A 22813-nucleotide genomic window follows, 5' to 3' on the forward strand; every position below is an offset into this window, starting at 1 on the left:
GGTCAATCTGCATACTTTATAAACTCTTTTGTTCCTGGATTATTTTAAAATCTGTTTTAAAATATTTTGATATGTCAAATACAGTCACTGCAGTGTGCACTAATTAGCACCCAGATTGAAAGACAGCAAAGAGGCTTAGGCTTTTTCTGCACATATGCATTGCACTGGTGTAACTGAAATCAGGGTATAGCCGCTCTCTTAGGGTACGTCTTCACTACCTGCCGGATCTGAATAGCATAGCTGAAGTTGTGTATCTTAGTTTGAAACCCCCCCCCCCCCCCAAGTGTAGCCCAGGCCTTAGTGTCTTATTTCAGTTTAATTTAGGTGGATTAGAAATAGATTTTTAGTTAAACTACTGTAAGTCAGGTTTATATGGGAGTACTCAAATAGCCTTTTTGTACCACTATGGCTATTCGGAATTACACGTTTAATTAAACTAGTACAACTGTGTGTGAAGATAATCCCTAATACCATTCATACAAATAAAGTGAGCAGGATGTGGCCATTTACCGAACAGTCAAAACTTGGGAACTCTAAAGTCTCCTGTGCTGCACCTCCTGTGTCTCATTCCTGTTCTTGCAGACTATTCTGTACAGGACACACTATTCCTTTTTTTTTTTTTTTTGGGGGGGGGGGGGGGGAGGGAGGGGAGGGAAGGGTCCTTTTAGTTCTTGGTGGTTCTGCCCACTGGTAAGTTTCTAGCCCTCATGTTGCAGAGAAGGACTTGAATGTTTGTCTGTGATATTTCCTAACAATCATTAGTTTATGCTTCTCATCCACCTCCCTCCTCCCAAGCCATCCAGAACTAGTTTTGAGGGCCCTTAAATATTCTACATATTGAGCAAATTTGTGGCTGTGAGGTGCTAGAGCTGCTCATCATCTGACTGAAACTGAGTTGGCTCTTTTGCTGAGCAGCCAATAGTAAACTTTGGCAACAAGGAGGAGCTACTCAATAATGAAAAGGCCTCACCTGAACTAAACACAAGCTGGTTTTCCACTTGTGGATCAAATTGACTCTTTGTGGCCTTAACCATTTTTAGCTTCAATATTTGTAAAATGGGGATAATAATGAGGATTAATCACAGCACACTACAAGGTAATTAGGCACTGATTATAAAACCCTATATAAATGCTAAATATTGTTGCCCATTTTGCCTGAGCAGTTAACCACTATTTGGGGCTTTGCAGTGTTATTTGTTCAGAGGAAAAATTGTTGAGTGAGGTATATACTTTGGTGCAATCCTGTTTGCTGTAGTCTGTGCTATTCTGTGTAAATTTTAAATTGCCATTTTTCCTCCAACACCATTGGTGCATCATGTGGGTTGACATCTTATTAAACCCCTAGACAAGAACGTGTAATGTTATGAAGAGCTATATGTGCCTTGAAATTCCTTGTTTATCACTGGCTTATTGGGTAGGAGTGGTGCTACTCCTTTTCAGATTGAAGTAGCTGCTGCTGCAGGAGTTGGATGTATTCCCCACAACAAGGGGGAGAGGTGAGATCAAATTTAGATTGGATGAAAATGCTACTCCTGCAGGAACAGGGAGCTGCTGGCCTACTATCTCTAAATTACATGTAAAACCTCAGTTACAAGTTCACTGCTTATTTGAATGATTGACATCACAAGGCTACTGTGGCAGCATGCTTGTGTCTTCCTTAGCTTGGGGACTCAGGCCCAGATCCTCAGAGGTATTTAGGTGCCTAACTCACTGAAATCATCAGAAGCTAGGTGTCCAAATATTGTTGAGGGTCTGGCCTGAGTCCTTAAAGGGCTTCAACTGGAAGACTCCCTTCAGCAAAGCATTGAACACTCTGGTCCCTGCTGCAGCATATGGTTAAATCCAGTGGGACTACTCACACACTTAAAGTTAAGCATGAGTTTAAGTTCTTCCCTGAGACAGGGCCTGAGTGCTCTGTCCCTTTCAGGATCCAACCCTCCTTTGCCCATTAAAACACAAAACCCCACTTTCTTATTTATTGCTGTGTGAAATGCTGTAAAATAACTTATTTCTACAGCTGTTCACTAATATCCCTCTAGGTTCTTCTGATGGCACCCATCACCAGAGTAACAGCAGCTTTCACCAGTGCAGAGCTGGTGTGTGTACGACCCTACTCCTGTAATGGCACCTGTGTGGACAAAGGGGCCTGCCTGAACAAGTCCGGTTGCAGGACCGTGGCATATATCTGTAGCTAGCTCCCTGGAGCGGTAGAAGAAAAAATACTGTAGCCCCATTCCTTCTAGAGTGGATGCTGGTGCTTATCTGATGGGCTAGAGGGACGGACCTAGGATGCGTCCTCGCCCTAGGCAGTCTGGCTGCTGCTGCTGCTGCTGCTGCGTGGGCCCCGCAGACAAACCGGCCAGCTACACCCTCCCGCAGCAGACTCTAGCCCCGGCCGCACACAGGCGCGAGAGCGACTCTGCTTTTCTATTGGTGGGGCGTGTCCCCCTCCGCCCCCGGCCCGGCCAATCAGCGCGCGTTCCCTCTCCAAAAGCCGGAGAGGGGGAACGCCCGGGAGACTTCCCTTCGCACGCGCGCGGGGCACCAGCTGCGGGGCCGCGGCTGCTGCGGCGGCGTCTCATCCACGCGCAGCGGGACTCGGGCAGCTGCCGCGCCTCTCTTCCCGCCCGGCCGGGCCAGGCACGTGCGAGCGGCGTGCGGATGGGAGAGGTCGGACGTGGGGTAGCGGGCGGAGGGAGAAGCGGCCTGGGCAGCCCGCGGGCTTCCCGTTGGCCGGGGAGATGCGCCGCACTGCCGGGGTTTCGTCGTTGTTGCCCGATCTGCGTGTTCTTTGTGCGGGGCGTGTCTCTTCCCTGCCGCTTTCCGGTTGCATCAGCTTGTGCTGCAGCCGGTGGATGGGGTTGCCAGAGGTCAGGTTACCCAGGTGGCAGTCGTGGCGCTGGCGAATGGGTTTAGCTTTCTCCTCTCCCCCCTCCCTTCTTCGTCTGATTTGGAGATTTCCCGAAAGGGAGCGAAGGTATTCTCTGTGCCCCAGCCCCGCGCCATCGTTACATCGCTATATCCTCCCCCCCAAAATAAATACAGGCAATGGTGGAGATTGGAGTCAGCCGCCTCTCCTGCTGGATGCTGTAGGGTGAACGTTGATGCGATGGTCGGAGTTGGGGAACAAAGCTGTCTAGTTCTTGTTGCTTTGTCCTTCGGCCTTTAGGAAATTAACGGCGTGAAATAAACTGCTTGTGCTGGTTGAAATCTGGAGACTGTTATCCTGGTGGATGAGATTTTGACCAATTGCTATGATGATGAATATGTGTATGAATGTGTGATAGTGTTAGGCTGGCACATAGAGATATCAAGGTGCCAAGTTCCAGTCATTTTCTTTTATTCCAAGTCTTGCTGAAATCCTTGGTGCTCATAATATGCTGCCCTAGAAACAGGATCTCCTTTAGACACCTAGTGTGAACTAGAATTACAGATAGCTTTTGCAGATGGGATAGCAGTGGATAGCTTTCTACAGTTACTGTTCAGAGGGTAAATGGTGTTTGATTGGGTTTTGTTCTGGCAAAATTCCAGTGTATTAAATTCTAGTGTTTTTAAGATGGGTAAAGCTAATTAGAACATCATGCAATCTGCTGGACAGTAGAGAAAACATTTTTGGATGGAAAATCCTCTTATCAAGAAGATCTCTTGTGAATTAATTTATCAAAAATCTTATTTACTGTATTCATCTCAGTAGTGCTTATCCTGATAAAAGAAGGATAGTAAATATTGTCTTTCCACAGGCCTGTGGAATGTGTATTTTTAAAATGTATTTGGAGGTTATTTTGTTTCCTGGGGTGAGCAGAAAAACAGAAAGTGGTGGGAACTACTCTAGAAATGGATGATTTGCAAGTAATATTGATTGATGGAAGGTTTGTGATGCCCAGGGGTTAACATTTCTGTGGGAGGGCCACCAGAAATGTAAAGAAAAGTACAAATTTGGAGGGAAAGGCTGGGAGTTAACTGCTGGGAAGCCTACATCTGTTATTGAGTGAGTCTCGAAAGCTCATGCTCAAATAAATTGGTTAGTCTCTAAGGTGCCACAAGTCCTCCTTTTCTCCTTTGCCTGTTTGTTAGTGTATCGGTCATGTTTGGCTGCTTTGTTGTGTTAGTGTTCCAGTTTCTCTCCCTGTCCCTTACAGGCTTGGCACTAGTTCTTTGTCTCACCATCCTGGGCTTCCCTCTGCCAAAAACCCAAGGGCTCTTACATGTTGTTCTTACAACACTTATGTAGCTTGTTAAGGCTGGGGAATGTTTTGTGTGTTTTATACAACCCCCAGTACAGTGGGGACCTGAATATGATTGGGGCCTCTGAGAGCTACCACAGTAAAAATGATTATTCTAATACCAATAAAACATTATTGAATTGACCAGTAATAGATCTGATTCTCTCCCCCCCCCCCTTTTTAAAATAAATACAGTCCGTCATTTTTTCTGTATATCCCATATCTTTCTAAGTGCTTGGTCCTGCAAGGTGCTGAGCATGCTGGCCATAATCCAATGAAGTAACTAGCCTTGTGGTCCACTTTTAAATAAGTAATTGTTCTATTTATGTCAATGGGACTCTGGTGAATTGGAGTCAGAGTACTTCGCACCATGCAGGACTGAACACTCAATAAGGGGAAGGAAATTCCAGTGTAGTGAGGGGAGTGAAACAAGAGCCTGGAGACCTCATATATAATGAGAATAAAATGGATGAGGGGTAAAATGGAGGGAGATAAATTGGGATGGAGAAACAAGCACATGCTGCTGGGTGAAGGCGTTCTTTATAAAACTCGTAGTTGCTTAGTCTAGTAATTCTGGGAATAAGAGACCCCACCATGCACAAAGTTTAATGAGATCATTGCATACTGTTGCCTGAACAAGTATTATATGCTTTGATCCAAATGCGTGGGGATTCAGTTACCACAGTTCTACCTTATTGAGTGTGACTCAGCAACTCTTAAGTCTGTAATTTACCACATGCCATTGTGTGTGGGGTTGGAAAAGGAGGCATGTAACTCATTGCTTCTGTTTCAGTCACCTTGGTGATGCAGCAGCACTGCTGTAAAAATAAAAAGCCAAAATCCTGCTTTTTTTGTTTTAATATGGGTTTGAAGTTGTTACAGTGGATTTGTCATGATGTAGCTCTGCTTTTTGGCAAGCTTGCTTCAGTGTTGTCTCTCTGCCAAGGTATAAGCTCTGTTATGCTTAGCACATTAAGGAAATATATGTTAAAATTCTAACTTGAGGGTGTTACTCAGTGTTTAGTAACGCCTGACCATTTTAATTCCTTGAGGTGTTAGATTACAAGAAATGTCTCTACACCACATAACTTGTACGGGAAGCCTCTAAAAATGTTTTGCTTTGATTTTTAAAGAACAGTGCTGCTGAGTTAGCTTAATTTTTTGGCTAGTCCACTCATTACTGCTAATCTAAACTGTTTTCATGAGAAGCATTATGGCATTTCTCTGTATTTGCATCAAGTTCGTATTGTGTCTGAGGCTTTGACGTTATGCAAACTTAAACTTGTTTACCTAAAATCTGGTGGTTCTGGGTTTTGGTTGGTTGGTTTTTTTTTTTTTTTTTGCGGGGGGTGGGGTTTTTTAAAATTGATTTAGTTAAACTGATGCAACTTTATGTGGATACACTTAATTTCATTTTTAAACCTGGAGAACCAGGTACAAACAGATATACATATCCAGCGAGGGGTTTTCACTGGTTTAACTAAAGGTGTGATTTAGTTACAACTAGCTCAAGTTTGTGTACAGACTAGGTCTGAGAGTGCCTTACTCTTAGTCTCTCTACAAGAAACAGGTAATCCAGAACTGCTAACTGCACTTCTGTTCAGTAGGGACAGGTGCCCCTTTCCACCAGCATTCATTACAGATATTGCCCAAGTAAGAGATGTACCACAGGACTGTGGAACAGCAGCTGTTTAGTGAATTGCATGTGGAACTAGGAATTGAGATCAGAATTCCATTTCCTGCTCTCTGTAATCTTGGGCGAGTCACTTGATTTTTTTCTGTGCCTCCATTTCCCTACTTGTATAATGGAAGGAATAATACTTCCCGCCCTATGCTCTGTAAAGTACTCTGAGAGCTATACATTAGGAGCGTTATAGAAGTGCAGAGTATCTCTACATATTTATGCTCTGGGGAGGAAAGGTCAGATCTGCTGTTAGTATAAACAAAAGTAGTCCACTTAAATACAGAATTGGATAATGAAAGTTACCATCTCCAGATTAGGTACAGAAACTTTCCAGTCTCTTTTCTCTAATGCTCTCATGCTTTGATATTTGTACAGGAGTAGGGTTGCCAATTTTGGTTGAACGTATTCCTGGAGGTTTCATCAAATGACAGTCTTCAGTTAAAAAGATTAATCTTTAATTCCCGAAGACTCCCATAAAATCCAGGAGGTTTGGCAACCCTATACAGGAGTCTTGTTATGCAGAAAATCTGTTGGACTGTGTGTGTGTGTGTGTGTGTTTAAAAAACAAAACACTGGTCAGCAAGGTGATTTGACACACCCTCATGAGAAGTCCTGGTACTCAGTACACCAGTGTCTCTAGCTCCAGATCTGTATGCAGGAAGTCCTTTTTTCTGTGTGAAGTGTTAACCTGGGACATTTTGCTGAACTTGCTCTGAGTAGTTTGATACCCAATGTTGACCATTACTTTGCCATCAACCCTAGTTTTAACATCCTGGTAATGTTAAAGGGGCAGGGGAAAAAGGTTTTTATTTCAAGCCACAGGGGAGGTCTTGGATATATCAGTTCAGCACTGAGGAAGAATGATATTGATGCAGAGAAACAGCTGTGCATTCATCTTCATCTATAGGATAAGACTATTGCGAGAGAATTGGACTGAACAGCTTTGAACCCCAAAAGCCCCTCTGTACCTCTCTTGAGATGTACGTCTTCCACAGAGCCATAGTATAATTCAGGTAGGCCCCACTCCAGCAAAGCACCTTTGGCTTCAATTGGACTACTTGTTTAAGATTAAGCATATGCTGAGTCATGGCCCTAGAGTCCTTCCTGAGTTTGCCTCTTGTGGGTGTTTATAAGTCACCAAATGCTGCAATATCTGAGTATCAGAAAGTTTAGAAGATTCTTGGAAAACCACAGTTATACACTAGTTTAATGAGACTTCAGATTTCTCTGCTTTCCCACTTCGGTACCTGCAGTACAGTCAGGTCATCTTTTCTGTGTCAAGAGGCACAGATTGGCTGTTGCCTGGGATGTAACAAGACAGTTTCTTCTAGCCCTGGTCTACACTAGGACTTTAGGTCGAATTTAGCAGCGTTAAATCGATTTAAACCTGCACCCGTCCACACAGTGAAGCCCTTTATTTCGACTTAAAGGGCTCTTAAAATAAATTTCCTTACTCCACCCCTGACAAGTGGATTAGCGCTTAAATCGACGTTCCCGGCTCGAATTTGGGGTACTGTGGACACAATTCGATGGTATTGGCCTCCGGGAGCTATCCCAGAGTGCTCCATTCTGGACAGCACTCTCAACTCAGATGCACTGGCCAGGTAGACAGGAAAAGAACTGCAAACTTTTGAATCTCATTTCCTGTTTGGCCAGCGTGGCAAGCTGCAGGTGACCATGCAGAGCTCATCAGCACAGGTGACCATGATGGAGTCCCAGAATCGCAAAAGAGCTCCAGCATGGACCGAACGGGAGGTACAGGATCTGATCACTGTTTGGGGAGAGGAATCCGTGCTATCAGAACTCCGTTCCAGTTTTCGAAATGCCAAAACCTTTGTGAAAATCTCCCAGGGCATGAAGGACAGAGGCCATAACAGGGACCCGAAGCAGTGCCGCTTGAAACTGAAGGAGCTGAGGCAAGCCTACCAGAAAACCAGAGAGGCGAACAGCCGCTCTGGGTCAGAGCCCCAAACATGCCGCTTCTATGATGAGCTGCATGCCATTTTAGGGGGTTCAGCCACCACTACCCCAGCCGTGTTGTTTGACTCCTTCAATGGAGATGGAGGCAATATGGAAGCAGGTTTTGGGGACGAAGAAGATGATAGCTCACAGCAAGCAAGCGGAGAAACTGGTTTTCCCGACAGCCAGGAACTGTTTCTCACCCTAGACCTGGAGCCAGTACCCCCCGAACCCACCCAAGGCTGCCTCCTGGACCCAGCAGGCGGAGAAGGGACCTCTGGTGAGTGTACCTTTTAAAATGCTATATATGGTTTAAAAGCAAGCATGTGAAAGGATTACTTTGCCCTGGCATTTGCGGTTCTCCTAGATGTAGTCCTAAAGCCTTTGCAAAAGGTTTCTGGGGAGGGCAGCCTTATTGTGTCCTTCATGGTAGGACACTTTACCACTCCAGGCCAGTAACACGTACTCGGGAATCACTGTAGACAAAGCATTGCAGTGTATGTTTGCTGGCATTCAACCAAAATCCGTTCTTTATCTCTCTGTGTTATCCTCAGGAGAGTGAGATATAATTCATGGTCACCTGGTTGAAATAGAGTGCTTTTCTTCAGGGAACACTCAGAGGAGCCCATTCCTGCTGGGCTGTTTGCCTGTGGCTAAACAGAAATGTTCCCCGCTGTTAGCCACAGGGAGGGGGGAAGGTTGAGGAGGTAGTCACGCGGTGGAAGGAGGCAAAATGCGACCTTGTAACGAAAGCACATGTGCTATGTATGTAATGTTAACAGCAAGGTTTACCCTGAAAGAGTGTAGCGACTGTTTTATAAAATGTGTCTTTTTAAATACCGCTGTCCCTTTTTTTTTCTCCACCAGCTGCATGTGTTTCAATGATCACAGGATCTTCTCCTTCCCAGAGGCTAGTGAAGCTTAGAAAGAAAAAAAAAACGCACTCGCGATGAAATGTTCTCCGAGCTCATGCTGTCCTCCCACACTGACAGAGCACAGACGAATGCGTGGAGGCAAATAATGTCAGAGTGCAGGAAAGCACAAAATGACTGGGAGGACAGGTGGCGGACTGAAGAGAGTAAGTGGCAGGCTGAAGACAGGGCTGAAGCTCAAATGTGGCGGCAGCGTGATGAGAGGAGGCAGGATTCAATGCTGAGGCTGCTGCAGGACCAAACCAGTATGCTCCAGTGTATGGTTGAGCTGCAGCAAAGGCAGCTGGAGCACAGACTGCCACTGCAGCCCCTCTGTAACCAACCGCCCTCCTCCCCAAGTTCCATAGCCTCCACACCCAGACGCCCAAGAACGCGGTGGGGGGGCCTCCGGCCAACCAGCCACTCCACCACAGAGGATTGCCCAAAAAAAAGAAGGCTGTCATTCAATAAATTTTAAAGTTGTAAACTTTTAAAGTGCTGTGCTTAAAGTGCTGTGTGGCATTTTCCTTCCCTCCTCCACCACCCCTCCTGGGATACCTTGGTAGTCATCTCCCTATTTGTGTGATGAATGAATAACGAATGCATGACTGTGAAGCAGCAATGACTTTATTGCCTCTGCAAGCGGTGATTAAAGGGAGGAGGGGAGGGTGGTTAGCTTACAGGGAAGTAGAGTGAACCAAGGGGCGGGGGGTTTCATCAAGGAGAAACAAACAGAACTTTCACACCATAGCCTGGCCAGTCATGAAACTGGTTTTCAAAGCTTCTCTGATGCGTACCGCGCCCTCCTGTGCTCTTCTAACTGCCCTGGTGTCTGGCTGCGCGTAACCAGCAGCCAGGCGATTTGCCTCAACCTCCCACCCCGCCATAAACGTCTCCCCCTTACTCTCACAGATATTGTGGAGCACACAGCAAGCAGTAATAACAGTGGGAATATTGGTTTTGCTGAGGTCTAAGCGAGTCAGTAAACTGCGCCAGCGCGCCTTTAAACGTCCAAATGCACATTCTACCACCATTCTGCACTTGCTCAGCTTGTAGTTGAACAGCTCCTGACTACTGTCCAGGCTGCCTGTGTACGGCTTCATGAGCCATGGCATTAAGGGGTAGGCTGGGTCCCCAAGGATACATATAGGCATTTCAACATCCCCAACAGTTATTTTCTGGTCTGGGAATAAAGTCCCTTCCTGCAGCTTTTGAAACAGACCAGAGTTCCTGAAGATGCGAGCATCATGCACCTTTCCCGGCCATCCCACGTTGATGTTGGTGAAACGTCCCTTGTGATCCACCAGAGCTTGCAGCACTATCGAAAAGTACCCCTTGCGGTTTATGTACTCGGCGGCTTGGTGCTCCGGTGCCAAGATAGGGATATGGGTTCCGTCTATAGCCCCACCACAGTTAGGGAATCCCATTGCAGCAAAGCCATCCACTATGACCTGCACATTTCCCAGGGTCACTACCCTTGATATCAGCAGATCTTTGATTGCGTGAGCTACTTGCATCACAGCAGCCCCCACAGTAGATTTGCCCACTCCAAATTGATTCCCAACTGACCGGTAGCTGTCTGGCGTTGCAAGCTTCCACAGGGCTATCGCCACTCGCTTCTCAACTGTGAGGGCTGCTCTCATCCTGGTATTCATGCGCTTCAGGGCAGGGGAAAGCAAGTCACAAAGTTCCATGAAAGTGCCCTTACGCATGAGAAAGTTTCGCAGCCACTGGGAATCGTCCCAGACCCGCAACACTATGCGGTTCCACCAGTCTGTGCTTGTTTCCCGAGCCCAGAATCGGCGTTCCACAGCATGAACCTGCCCCATTAGCACCATGATGCATGCATTGGCAGGACCCATGCTTTCAGAGAAATCTGTGTCCATGTCCTGATCACTCACGGGACCGCGCTGACGTCGCCTCCTTGCCCGGTATCGCGTTGCCATGTTCTGGTGCTGCATATACTGGTGGATAATGCGTGTGGTGGTTAATGTGCTCCTAATTGCCAAAATGAGCTCAGCGGCCTCCATGCTTGCCTTGGTATGGCGTCCGCACAGAAAAAAGGCGCGGAACGATTGTCTGCCGTTGCTCTGACGGAGGGAGGGGTGACTGACGACACGGCTTACAGGTTTGGCTTCAGGGAGCTAAAATCAACAAAGGGTGTGCCTGTACATCAAGGAGTATTTCAGGCAGGAATGCACGGAGGGTTCCAATAAGAAATGGTGCACCTAAGTTATCGTTGTTATTGGAACAAGGAGGTTAGCCTGGCCTCTGATTGATACATGGCTAGATTTACCTCGCTGCACCTTCTCTGTGAGTAACTGCAGTGTGATCTAGACAGGGGAGGAGGAAAATGAGTACAAAACAAATCTGGTCTATTTCTTGTTCTGACCCACTCCCTCTATCTTTTACATCTTTGGCTGGCAGCAGACGGTGCAGAAGGACTGCATGCCATCCACATCTCATGGCTGCTTGGCAGAAGATGGTACAGTACGACTGCTAGCCATCTTCATCTCTTGCCTGCCTGGCATAAGATGGTACAATACGACTGCTAGCAATCCTCATCTCTTGCCTGTCCGGCAGAAGATGGTACAGTACGACTGCTAGCAATCCGTATCGCCTGCCTGCTCACCATAAGACGGTTCAATAGGACTGACTGCAGGACTAAAGAGAATGACCTGGTCAAGTCGCTCCAAATTTAGTCCCTGCGCCCATGTCTGCCCAGGCGCTCCCAGCTGACGTGGCCAGGAGCACCTTGGACACGATGATGACGGCTACCAGTCATATTGCACCGTCTGCTGCCAGAAGGCAATGGGTTGCTGCTACTGTGTAGCAATGCTGTACCACGTCTGTCAGCACCCAGGAGACATACGGTGACGGTTACCTGAGCGGGCTCCATGCTTGCCGTGGTATGGCGTCTGCACAGGTAACTCAGGAAAAAAGGCGCGAAACGATTGTCTGCCCTTGCTTTCACGGAGGGAGGGAGGGAACGGGGGCCTGACGACACGTACCCAGAACCACCCGCGACAATGTTTTAGCCCCATCAGAGTGCTCCATTGTGAGTGCTCTGGACAGCACTCTCAGATGCCCGATTGTTTGCCATTGCTCTGACGCTGGGAGGGGCGCTTACAGGGTTGGCTTCAGGGAGCTAAAATCAACAAAGGGGGTGGCTTTACATCAAGGAGTATTTCAGGCAGGACTTCACGGAGGGTTCCAATAAGAAATGGTGCACCTAAGTTATTGTCGTTATTGGAACAAGAAGGTTAGCCTGGCCTCTGATTGATACATGGCTAGATTTACCTCGCTGCACCTTCTCTGTAAGTGACTGCAGTGTGATCTAGAAGAATGAGTCCCCTAGACAGGGGAGGGGGGGAAGCAAATGAGTACAAAACAAATCTGGTCTATTTCTTGTTTTGATCCACTCCCTCTATCTTTTACATCTTTGGCTGGCAGCAGACGGTGCAGAAGGACTGCATGCCATCCACATCTCATGGCTGCTCGGCAGAAGATGGTACAGTACGACTGCTAGCAGTCCGTATCGCCTGCCCGCTCACCATAAGACGGTTCAATAGGACTGACTGCAGGACTAAAGAGAATGACCTGCTCAAGTCACTCCAAATTTAGTCCCTGCGCCCATGTCTGCCCAGGCGCTCCTGATCGACCTCACAGAGGCGACCAGGAGCACCTCAGACATGACGATGACGGCTACCAGTCGTACTGTACCGTCTGCTGCCACAAGGCAAGGGGTTGCTGCTACTGTGTAGCAATGCCGTACCACGTCTGCCAGCACCCAGGAGACATAGGGTGACGGTTACCTGAGCGGGCTCCATGCTTGCCGTGGTATGACGTCTGCACAGGTAACTCAGGAAAAAAGGCGCGAAACGATTGTCTGCCCTTGCTTTCATGGGGAGAGGGAGGGAGGGAACGGGGGCCTGACGATATGTACCCAGAACCACCCGCGACAATGTTTTAGCCCCATCAGGCATTGGGATATCAACCCAGAATTCCAATGGGCAGCGGAGACTGCGGGAACTGTGGGATAGCTACCCACAGTGCAACGCTCCGGAAGTCGACGCTTGCCTCAGTACTGTGGAAGCGCTCCGCCAAGTTAATGCACTTAATGCACTTAGAGCATTTTCTGTGGGGACACACACACTCGAATATATAAAACCGATTTCTAAAAAACCGACTTCTATAAATTCGACCTAATTTCGTAGTGTAGACATACCCCTAGTCTCTGGGAGAAGGGTGCATTCTTAACCAGAGCACTCTTCTCTGTGCTTTGTTTCTAGAATGTGACTTTCAGAAGCACTCTGTGTTGGCCTAACTCTGCTCCCATTGAAGTCAATTGAAGTTTTCTCATTGACTTCAGTGAGAGCAGAGTAAGGCCAGCTCTGAGGTGCTTTTGAGAATCCCACCCCAACGAGTAAAGGGATTAAGAAATGCAGTGTGTATCAGCAGTACGTGTACCTGCCTCTGAAGGCCTTGCTAACTGATCTGACTCAGATGTTTGGGGCCACTAGATACTGACATCAAACTGCTCTTTCCATCTTCCACCTCTTTCTGTAGCAAACTCAAGTCAAGAACTAGGATAAATGGCAGAGAAATATAGTCCCATTCTCCAGACAAGGCATGATGGAGTCCTGCACCCTACTTTCTACTTAGCATTCAGCCCTCAGATAGCCATCAGATCTCACTCATAAACCTGTTTGGTTGTGTTTTGTTTTGTTTTTGGACAACTTAACTTCAGCTTCAGGTGCGATGTTAGATCTTATGTGGGAACTTTATTTTATTTTATTTTTTTTATTTTGTGGATGTTTAACGCGCACACACTGCGTCAGATAAATAGCCTTGGAAATGGACTTCTTGTACAATGAGGGGGAAAGTACAATGCAGACAGTGTCAGGAACAGTTTCCTAGTCTGGTCTTCAACCCTGTTCTGTAGGGACCTACCCTAGGGACAGAAAGGCATTTGAGTTTTCACTCAGTCTGAACTCCCCATGGAGGTGCCAGTTGGGATGTGGATGGTTGTCACACTGGTGATCTCAGTCCAGATCCCAGTGATCAGAGTGACAACTTTTAGCCCCTGCTGGCGTAGTTGGGACTCAAACTGGTGCCCTTGAGATCTCTCCAGCAATCTATTGAGCCACTCCAGTGGCCTGGCTGGCACTGATATGGAAAGCAAAGTTCAGAGCAGGCTGCTAGCTGAAGAAAATTCCAAGTAAAGGAGTGAGCAGAAGATCTGTTTTTAAGTAGGTATTGTGAGGGGGGAATATAAGAGGAAGGAGATAATGGATATCTCCATGAATAGGGGGTGTCTCTGAGAGAATGGGCTTCCTTACAACCAGGGGTGCTGGACCGATTTTTACAGTGGGGGTGCCGAGAGCCATTGAACCAAACTGTAAATCCTGTAAATGAAGGAAACCACTTCAACCCAAGAGGTGTGACAACACCCCCAGCACCTCTAGTTCCAGCACCTGGGCTCACAACCCTGTTTCAATGGGGGCAGCAGGCTGCAAATATACTTTTTCTCCAGCACATAGATACAAGCTCTTCTGTAGCAAATATTCAAGCATATCACTCTTTTATACATCTGGAAGCGATGTAGCAACCAGGCTTAAAAGCTTTATGCACAGACTGAATAATCTGAATTGGTCCAGAGTTTCTGCTACAGACCAGTCTACTGCCTTCCCTTTGCATAGCCATTGCTCAAGGTGACTTGGCGAAATCAGAGCCCAGTGATGGAAGCTGTCTCTTTGCTGTTTGTTGCTACAATATACAACCTTTCTGTTCTTTACCCACTGCAGCCAGCCAAATGGCACTTTTCAAAGATGGCATTACTTGTTTCTATATTGTACACACAGAGAAGGTTGTTCTTTCTCTTTAAGAAGAGTCTTTCAAAACATTTTTTTTCTCATTTTTTGTTTTAGGAGAACAAACTGTATTGGAGACCCCTGAAGCAAAAAGTTTAAGGCATTGGTGGTAAGTTTCAGGTTCATAATTGACCCTCTTACAGAAGCACTTAGTATCACTAATAAAATAAGCAAATCCCTTCCTGTTGGGCAAACTCTCACTGCCTTCCTCCTTGTTTGAATATAACAAAGGTATTGGCTGTTCCAGAACTCAGTGTTCTCACTGTGTGTGCTTTGCAAACACACACATCAACTATAAATCCTGTAGACACATAATCTTGTGTATGTACATAGAGGCCAACTGTTTCATCAATCATATGTATATCTACATGTGCCTCAGAGGAAGTCCTAAAATCTCTAGAATAAGTTTATTATACTAAAACTATCATGATATTGTGGATTGGTATATCAGGACTTCGTATGAATATAACAACATGCGGAGTCCCACTGGGTAGCTGGAAATGTCCAGTTTCCCAGTGATATAAAATTCCAGTTTTTAACCCCTTATGGCTGTCAAATATCAGGCTTCATACTGGTACTTACTACTTGTCTAGGACTAAACATGCCCTGTCTTAGGTTTAGGTATGTGCTGTCTTTTTAATTTTTTGTTTTGTGGAGGGCGGGAAAGGGAAATTAAAAACATTTGGGAGAAATTAAAAACACTTCTCGAAGTGTGGCTTTGTTTTGGGGGAGTGGAGGGGAGAGAAGAGGGGGGTTAATGGTGACTGTTTAAAACTGCTTAAATGCTTGGAGTGTAAGAATCCGCTCCAGGGAGATGGATTAGTGGGCCGAAGCCATGTTTTCATCAGTGGTGCATGATCAGTAAAATTCAGAATAACATTTTAGAATCATCACACGGTTCCAGTGTCTCGTGGTTCTCCAGTTTATTAAATGAATATCCCCTCCAGATACATGACATGTGTCTGTTTATATTATAGTGGCACTGAGGGACCCTGATCAGGATTGCGGCCCCATTGTGCTTAGGTGCTGTACAGCCGTAGAAGTAGTTGTAAAAATATTAAGAAAAAGCAGAGACACTTTCAAAGACTTAAGCCAGATACTTTTTCTAGCTGCCAAACATACAACTATGAAGGCATGGGGACAAGTCCCAATCATGCCATAATAAACAGTTGGCTGGACTTTGAGAAATTAACTTTATATAGGCTTAGACTAGCTTATAAAGCATGGAGTTCCTTTTTGGATTTTGCCTTCTAACACTGGAGATGTTTATTTTGATACATGTAGGCAGTACTAGCTTACAACTGAGAAGAACTCTCAACAGATCTTTTCCATACCATACTTGGGCTTGTTTGCTCCTTCCCCTGGGAGGGGCCAAAGGGGGAGCATTTCTCCTAGCTTTTGCTTTTCCTTGGGGAGTTTTCTCCAGATTGCTTCATTGGAGGAGAAGTTTGTAGGGCTGCTCAGTGCTGTGCTTCTCCGAACACCTACGTTTGGTAGCCCCATCAGTACTTCCAGCAGGACTGCAGCTTCTCCTTAAGGCCACTGAGCTAAGGAACTACAAACAGAAAATATCTGTCTTCCCCTGCTCTCATTGCTTGGGCCTGCTCTGCCCTGCAGTTTGGTGGGCGTAAGCGACTTGCATCATCCTAGTTGTGCATATACACCTCTACCCTGATATAACACATGCTCTGGGGGGTGGGGCTGCTTTAATAACAGAAGTGCTTGAGACCAATACAAGTTCGATATAACGCGGTTTCACCTATAACGTGGTACGATTTTTTGGGCTCCCGAAGACCACGTTATATCGGGGTAGAGGTGCATTTACATTAAAATTTGTCTCGTGCCAACGTAAGCACCTTGTTACAGCAACACAATAACTGTATGTCCACCTTTGTTGGATATAAATAAGGGGGAAACACATGAAAAATAAGGGATAACACTTCATTTTAAACAACATTTTAAAGAAATTTTTCCCTTAGTATGTTGTGTATTTGTTTTCCTTGGGTGTTCATTTCTGTTGCCCTCAGGTATACAATGCAATTATCACAAGCTGCAATTTTAAGGTTTAAAATGGTAATTATCAGTTTTAATACATTTCAGTACATCAGTTTTAAAATCAATTAATAAAACTGTGTACATGTGCAATTGAAATTAAAGTTAATTTGAAGCTTAATATTGCAGAAACCAGCTAAATATTGATTCTGTTAATCTGTCCAGATCTGTTTACACGAGGAAAATAATCTTTTCACTGCTACATTTGAGATAGGAATGGACATAATAAATTCCACAAGTTTTAAGAAATTGGGATAAGGAGGAGCTGGCTACTATGTTTTAAAGCTTAACTTTTCCCCTGCACACAGTACTCTCTGAACCTTCTTTGCAATAAAACATCTTCGTGCTCGTATGTGGCCAGCATTTGCTGTTTACTTAGAATTCTGGAAAGGGAAAGGTTCATTAATGGCTTTCTCAATTCTTCCTGGCATCTCCTTACCTGTGTTGCAAGTGCAAAAACAAAGCCCTGCCAAGGGAGCGGGGTGGGAGTGGGGGGAACACTGCTGAATATTTATCCTGTTTTAACAGGCAAAGTCTCAAAGAAGAAGTCGTATCCATGATTTTTATTTCAGATGTGCAATTCATTGCAGTCTTAGGACAACACAAAAGGAAAACCTATATTTAGCTTGTGGTTACTTGTTAAAAAGCTACATTTCTTCAGGCTGAATTCTACACTGAAAACGAGGTTTAACCAACGGTTACATTGCTTAGTGCTGCTCCAAAAATTTGATTTGGCCTTCCCTTACCCATGTGACAAATCAATGACATAAGGGAGTCAAGGGATGGGATGGTAACCCTAACAATAACACCACCTCCCTGTGTGGTGTAGAGCTGTGCAGAGCAAGTGTAGCGGCTGTGTTTTTGTGTTGACTGACTCCTCCAGCAGCTGTACCACAATACCGCTGTTCCTGCAAGAGTGGTGGTTCTAGTCACAGTTTTGAATTTCATTGCCCAAGGGTCATAGAAACCCAAAACCTGCCCCTTTAGGTTTTTGAAATGCTGTTTCCTGATGGCCTGTGCCAATTGTGCAGGGGGATGCTGAAACAGGGACGAGCAGCAGGGTCCCATGAAAGCAAATTGTCATGGTTTCCAGAAGGCCAGGGAGGGCAGCAACAAATCTGGTGCGGTCATGCAGCCCAGCTGCTTCTGCAGTGACCTGCATGCCATACCTGGCAGCGACCCCACCAGCACCTTGCAGACCACGATGGTCACTTTGCAGGAGCCCAAGGTGGAGACTCCTGCCAGCAGGAGGAGGAGGTGGATGCATGGGGACATAAAGACGTGACGGTGGACTCAAAGCATGCTGCAAGCCAGGAATTATCTGAAACTTGGCTGGAGTTGAGCCAGCCCCTCCACACAAGCGTGGATGAACCTGCTGGTGAAGGGGAAGGGAGTTTGGTAAGTGTCTACATGCGTTTTTCCTTTTTTGTTTTCACTTCTTTGCTTTTCACTTCCCAAAAGTCACCTCCCTCCCTCTCTGTTCTTCTTCCCCATTTAGAAATGGCATCCATTCCATCCGCAACCTCAAAACAGAGGCACTCCCTTTTGAAGGCTGTCTTCCCTAATGTAATGGGAATAGGGAATAAATTCAAAAACACCATTATGGCTGTCGGATAACACCGTCCCCTTCAGATCAGTGTCCTGCGCTCGGGTAGCGGTGGAACAAACAGGTAGTTGGCATCTGCTTTTCAGTCCTTTGGCTTGTTGAGCTAGGCAGGGAGCCAGGGCAGACTACTTTATCTGTGTAGGGTTGTCCGTTTTAGTTTCTTGAGAGATCTCCATGAAACGCACATGGAGATACTTTACAGTCCGTTCCCAGTGATTTCTAGGGATGGCAGCCTGGTTTCTTCTACTGTGATAGGAGACTTTCCATGCCACTCCTGTGGTGAGTACTGCAATGGCGCCAGGTGACAACAGGCTTGGAGCCCACGGGCGGCTTTGGGATGCTGCCAGCAGCTGGGTTCTCTGCCTTTGTGCCTCATGAGTCAGTATCAGCCCGGATCGCTGTGGCCTGTGGAAAATATTGCCAGCACTCTCAGCACTTTCCTTATACCCATACCCAGGTAGGGGAGCCCAACATTTATAGCTTCCACGGTCCTCTTTTCTCCCTCCCTTGCCACTAGGCCATACTGACTATGGTTTGAGCTGCAGAATGGTGCTGTAGTGATCAGCTCCAAAGCTGAAGTGACAGTTCGCATTTCTAAAGGTATTTATGGGAGTAAGGGAAAGGAATTCTGACGCATCTTTTCCTTTCCATAGCAGTTGCAAATCTAATGGTGCATTTGTCTGTTTTAATCAGGAGCGTGTCTGTTTTAATCAGGGGCCTCGAGGGGTGCCCCTCTGCACCTGCTGAACATCTGACCCTCAACAGGAGCAAGAAGAGGACTGGGAGGATCTGTTCTGCAAGATTCTCCAATCCTCTATGGCCTCAGACTGTGAATGCAGGACTTGGAGAGGCCCCATGACCATGGAAAAGGTCTGGGAACGGAGAGAGTGGCTACTGCAGGAGAAGCAAAAGGACCAAGAGGCACACTGGAAAATGCACCAGGATATAATGGGATTACTCAAGCAACAAACAATGTTGCAAAGCATTACTCACCTTCGTGCCCAAAGATCCTGAACTCAGCAGCCTTTCCAGTCCTTGGAGAACTCCATGGTCACTGCTCCCTACAACCCCAACACACAGGTGGCAGCATGGTGTACCCCCTTACCCCTACCACTCCACAGCACAGGGGACAGCAAAGAGAGCAATAGCTACACGTACACCAAGCTGTGAAAACTTGTGAAAATAGTCCGTTATTAGGTTTTACATACATGGACATGAATGTTTGCTTTTTAATTCTATTTTTACTGGAGGTTTAAAATACAGTTCACCCAGTTAGTGTTGATAAAAGGTTTTTAATCTTGTGTTTGTTTGTTCTTTGATTTTGTTGCCTGTTTCTTTGCTGAATTTTTGGAAATTCAGTATCTTGCTTAGCCTACCCCCCACATTACAGAATACATAGCAGTAAAAGCTCTACTAAGTAAAAGCAAATAAGTACACATGAGAGACACATTATAAGCAACATAACACTACTGTGGCTGACTGTTAAAATGGTCTTCAAAGCCAGCATTTCTCAAGTGCAGCTACTGTGGCTGCATGTGGCCCTAGGGGGTTTTCCTGCAGCCATGACAGCCTCCTGGGCAGAGATGGGGGAGGGGCAAAGCAGCAGCTCCTCCCTGCAGTGTCCAGGGGTGGGCTTCAGCTCTTCCCCTCCTCCCAGCTTCAGTCACTGGGTTAGTCTTATCTGGTGCTGTGGTCAAGAGGCCAGGAACAGGGTGAGCCTGGGGTATGAGGCTACGGAAGGGAGCTCAGGGCAATGGGAGGGGGAAGCAGCGGGGGCTAGGAGATGCAGTGAGCACCAGGGGGATCTGTGGGGGCCAGAGGCACCAACATACAACTGTACCTTTTTATTATTGTCTGCAAAAACAAGACCCTACATAAATAAATTACAATAATTTGGACATTTCTAACACAGGTGAATTGTACCTCCTGTATTAGCAACACTTGTGAGAACTATGCTGAGCTGTGCAGGGTCCATGCTTCTGCCAGAGATCTGGTAGAACCTGAAAAGCGGTGTGAGGGGCTGTGGAGTTTTTAAAAAGGCACAACATCTATGGGATAGAGAAAGTGGGAACTGGATCCCTAGGTGAAATGCTTTGTGAGATACCAGCAATGAGCTGGAAAGTAGCATGGGGTCTACTAAGATACCGACACATGGTGCAACACATTCTACTTTGACACAAGCACTTGTGGTGTAGCTCTGAGGCAAGCAACTGCTTAGCCATGTGCCTGAGTGGCAGACAAGTCAGCAGCTGTATGCTGACATAACTTGAGTCAACCAACCTTCGGTGCATAGGCTTGGTCTGGATCCAAGTGAGCATTGAGCAGCTGGGCTGGGGAAGGAAGAGACAGGTGTAGCCAGCTGCCCCAATACCAAATCAGTAAGGGCAGTGTGGCAGTATCCTGGCAAGCAGTAATATAAGAGGGCTTCATTTGTTCTCCCATATTTGGGAATCTTTCAACCGCTGTTTAACAGAATTTACAGATTTATCTGATATCCCTACCACACAACTGTTACTAATCCTGTTTACCAGTCCTGTCCACTTTGTTTTGCAGTATCTTATGCCCAGTATAGAAGGCTTAATGGTGGGAGATTTTAACCCCTGTGCTCTGAAGCACAGGAGAAAGATTTTACTTTGACGAATAGTAATAAGATTCCTGGAGGGGGATCAAATTTCTCTTGGATTAAATCTATGCTTAGGAACATGGCAAACTGGGAGGCTTCTATTTTAAGCTAAAGTCCCAAAGAGTTACAAGGAGTTTCTGAGAAATGAAGTGGAAGAGCTTTTAATCTTGGGCATAATATCAGCAGAAAACTGGGCAACCTTGTTAAAGTCTAAAATCCATTTAAATTGTAAACAAAATAAAATAAATGCAGCAGAGCATATCTGAACAGCTGTGTGTGTTGCGCCTCATAGCAGCTACTATTTGTCTAGCATAATTGGTTTACATTTTTTGAAAGGGCCAAATTCTGCCCTGCCTTGAAATCAGTGGGGCTTTATGGTTTGTCAGGACATAATTTGGCCTAAATGTAGGATTAGAATATCTTTTTCGTGACTGGAAAAAATGTGTTCATGTACACAGATATTTTAGTTTCAGGATGCGTATCCTGTCGGCCTACACTTCACACATGCTGAGGAGTGTTCGTGAAAGTGAGGGGATAAAGCCAGGCATAGCTGTTGTCAACCTTTCCTGCACTGCTCTGCCAGTGAGGTCCTGGTCGAGGCGCATCACCCTCTCTCCCAAGGCCAGGGCCTCTGCAGAGCAGAGCCTGCAATGGTTTTGACACCAATAATCACACTGGCCAAAATTTTCCAAGTGAATAATAGGCTTTGGGTGGCCAATTTGAGACCCCCTTAAAGGAACTGTTTTCGAAGGTGGGCACTCAGCACTTCGGAAAATCTCAAGCCCTTTCAACGTGTCTCAAGATGGGCACCAAAAAATAACTAACTAGTCACTTTTTAAAATCTTGGCCAGTCACTGATGTGCGAGTGACTTTATCTGGGGTTTGAGCCTGTCTTTGTAGATGTGAAAAATGAATCTGCGTCAGAGAATGCCCCACGAAGCTTTTGTTTTGCTTGCTGCCACTATTCTGCCATTGCAGATGGCTAATGCCTTATGGCCTAATGCACAAATGAAGTAAAGACAAATAAACCTGAAGAGCATATTGACTAATTGATTCTTCTGAATCATTTACCTTCTATCCTCAATACCCTAATACAGCTGCATACCCTAGAATCCACTGACCAATGTTATCTTTATAGGTTTATTCTGGACAGAGAGATTTGGGCATGGGTCTAGAGGGAAATAATGGAGATAAAATGAAGAAGAGTGCTTTGATCCAATTTAGGTTTAGGATGGTGTTCAAATTCGAAGCTGAATCAGGGCCAGGGTTTAGATTTGCTGGGTCCAAAGTTTCATAGGATTAGCTGCTGTTGTGAGATTCCTGCCATTGTGAGATGCAGTGTCACAGGAATGGCTTTCTCAAGCCATTCTGAGCTGGAACCAAAATCATAACACAGAGAAATCTGGATCTGGCACTTGGGATCTCAGATTCTCTTCACCCTCTGGAAATTTTAAAGGGTCTGGTTTCAGCATATCTCTAGAAAATAACTTCCAGAGCAAAAGGCAAATCTGTTATGCCCATCAAATGTACTGGGTTTATAATCCTTTTAAAATTGATATGTTCAAGCAATGGGGTTTCTTATGTCCCCTCCCATGTCTTTTCCAAATGCATTTTCATGGGTTCAGCTATGCTACCCTACCCAAAAAAGTTATGTCACTGTGGGGGGTTTTGTAGACACATGACCTAAAATAAGACCTGTTAACCATCTGCATAGAATTGACTCCATATTCCCTATTGGTGAGAGTGACTAAATAAACCTTCATAAAACTGGCCCTGCGAGCCTGCCGCTCTTTCCTGTGGAGCTTGGTCTTGGAAGCAATTCAGCTCCAGGCTTTATTTTTCTTTGTGGCTTTTGTTAAAGTTTCTCCCCACATCCAGGTTA

At 45.9% G+C, this 22813-nt stretch overlaps 1 protein-coding gene across 4 annotated transcripts in view; it reads left to right on the forward strand.

The window, feature by feature from the left end:
- Window positions 1-2486: 2486 nt before the first annotated feature.
- The window catches only part of LOC140917174 (cystathionine beta-synthase-like), a 54065-nt gene continuing 33738 nt past the window's right edge, over window positions 2487-22813 (forward strand). Inside the window, exons 1-2 of one of the 4 annotated variants that reach the window (XM_073359410.1) lie at window positions 2488-2640; window positions 14708-14759. Coding sequence is in view for 1 of the 4 variants with exons in the window: in XM_073359402.1 (XP_073215503.1) it covers window positions 2742-2977 (236 nt within the window). In the remaining 3 variants the exon portion in view is untranslated. Of the gene's footprint in view, window positions 2641-2694; window positions 2978-14707; window positions 14760-22813 lie in introns of those variants that run through there. The other 3 variants (XM_073359417.1, XM_073359426.1, XM_073359402.1) reach the window with 3 other exon arrangements.

This window comes from Lepidochelys kempii, chromosome 1 (genome assembly GCF_965140265.1).
Source record: "Lepidochelys kempii isolate rLepKem1 chromosome 1, rLepKem1.hap2, whole genome shotgun sequence".
In the NCBI taxonomy this organism is placed as follows: Eukaryota; Metazoa; Chordata; order Testudines; family Cheloniidae; genus Lepidochelys; species Lepidochelys kempii.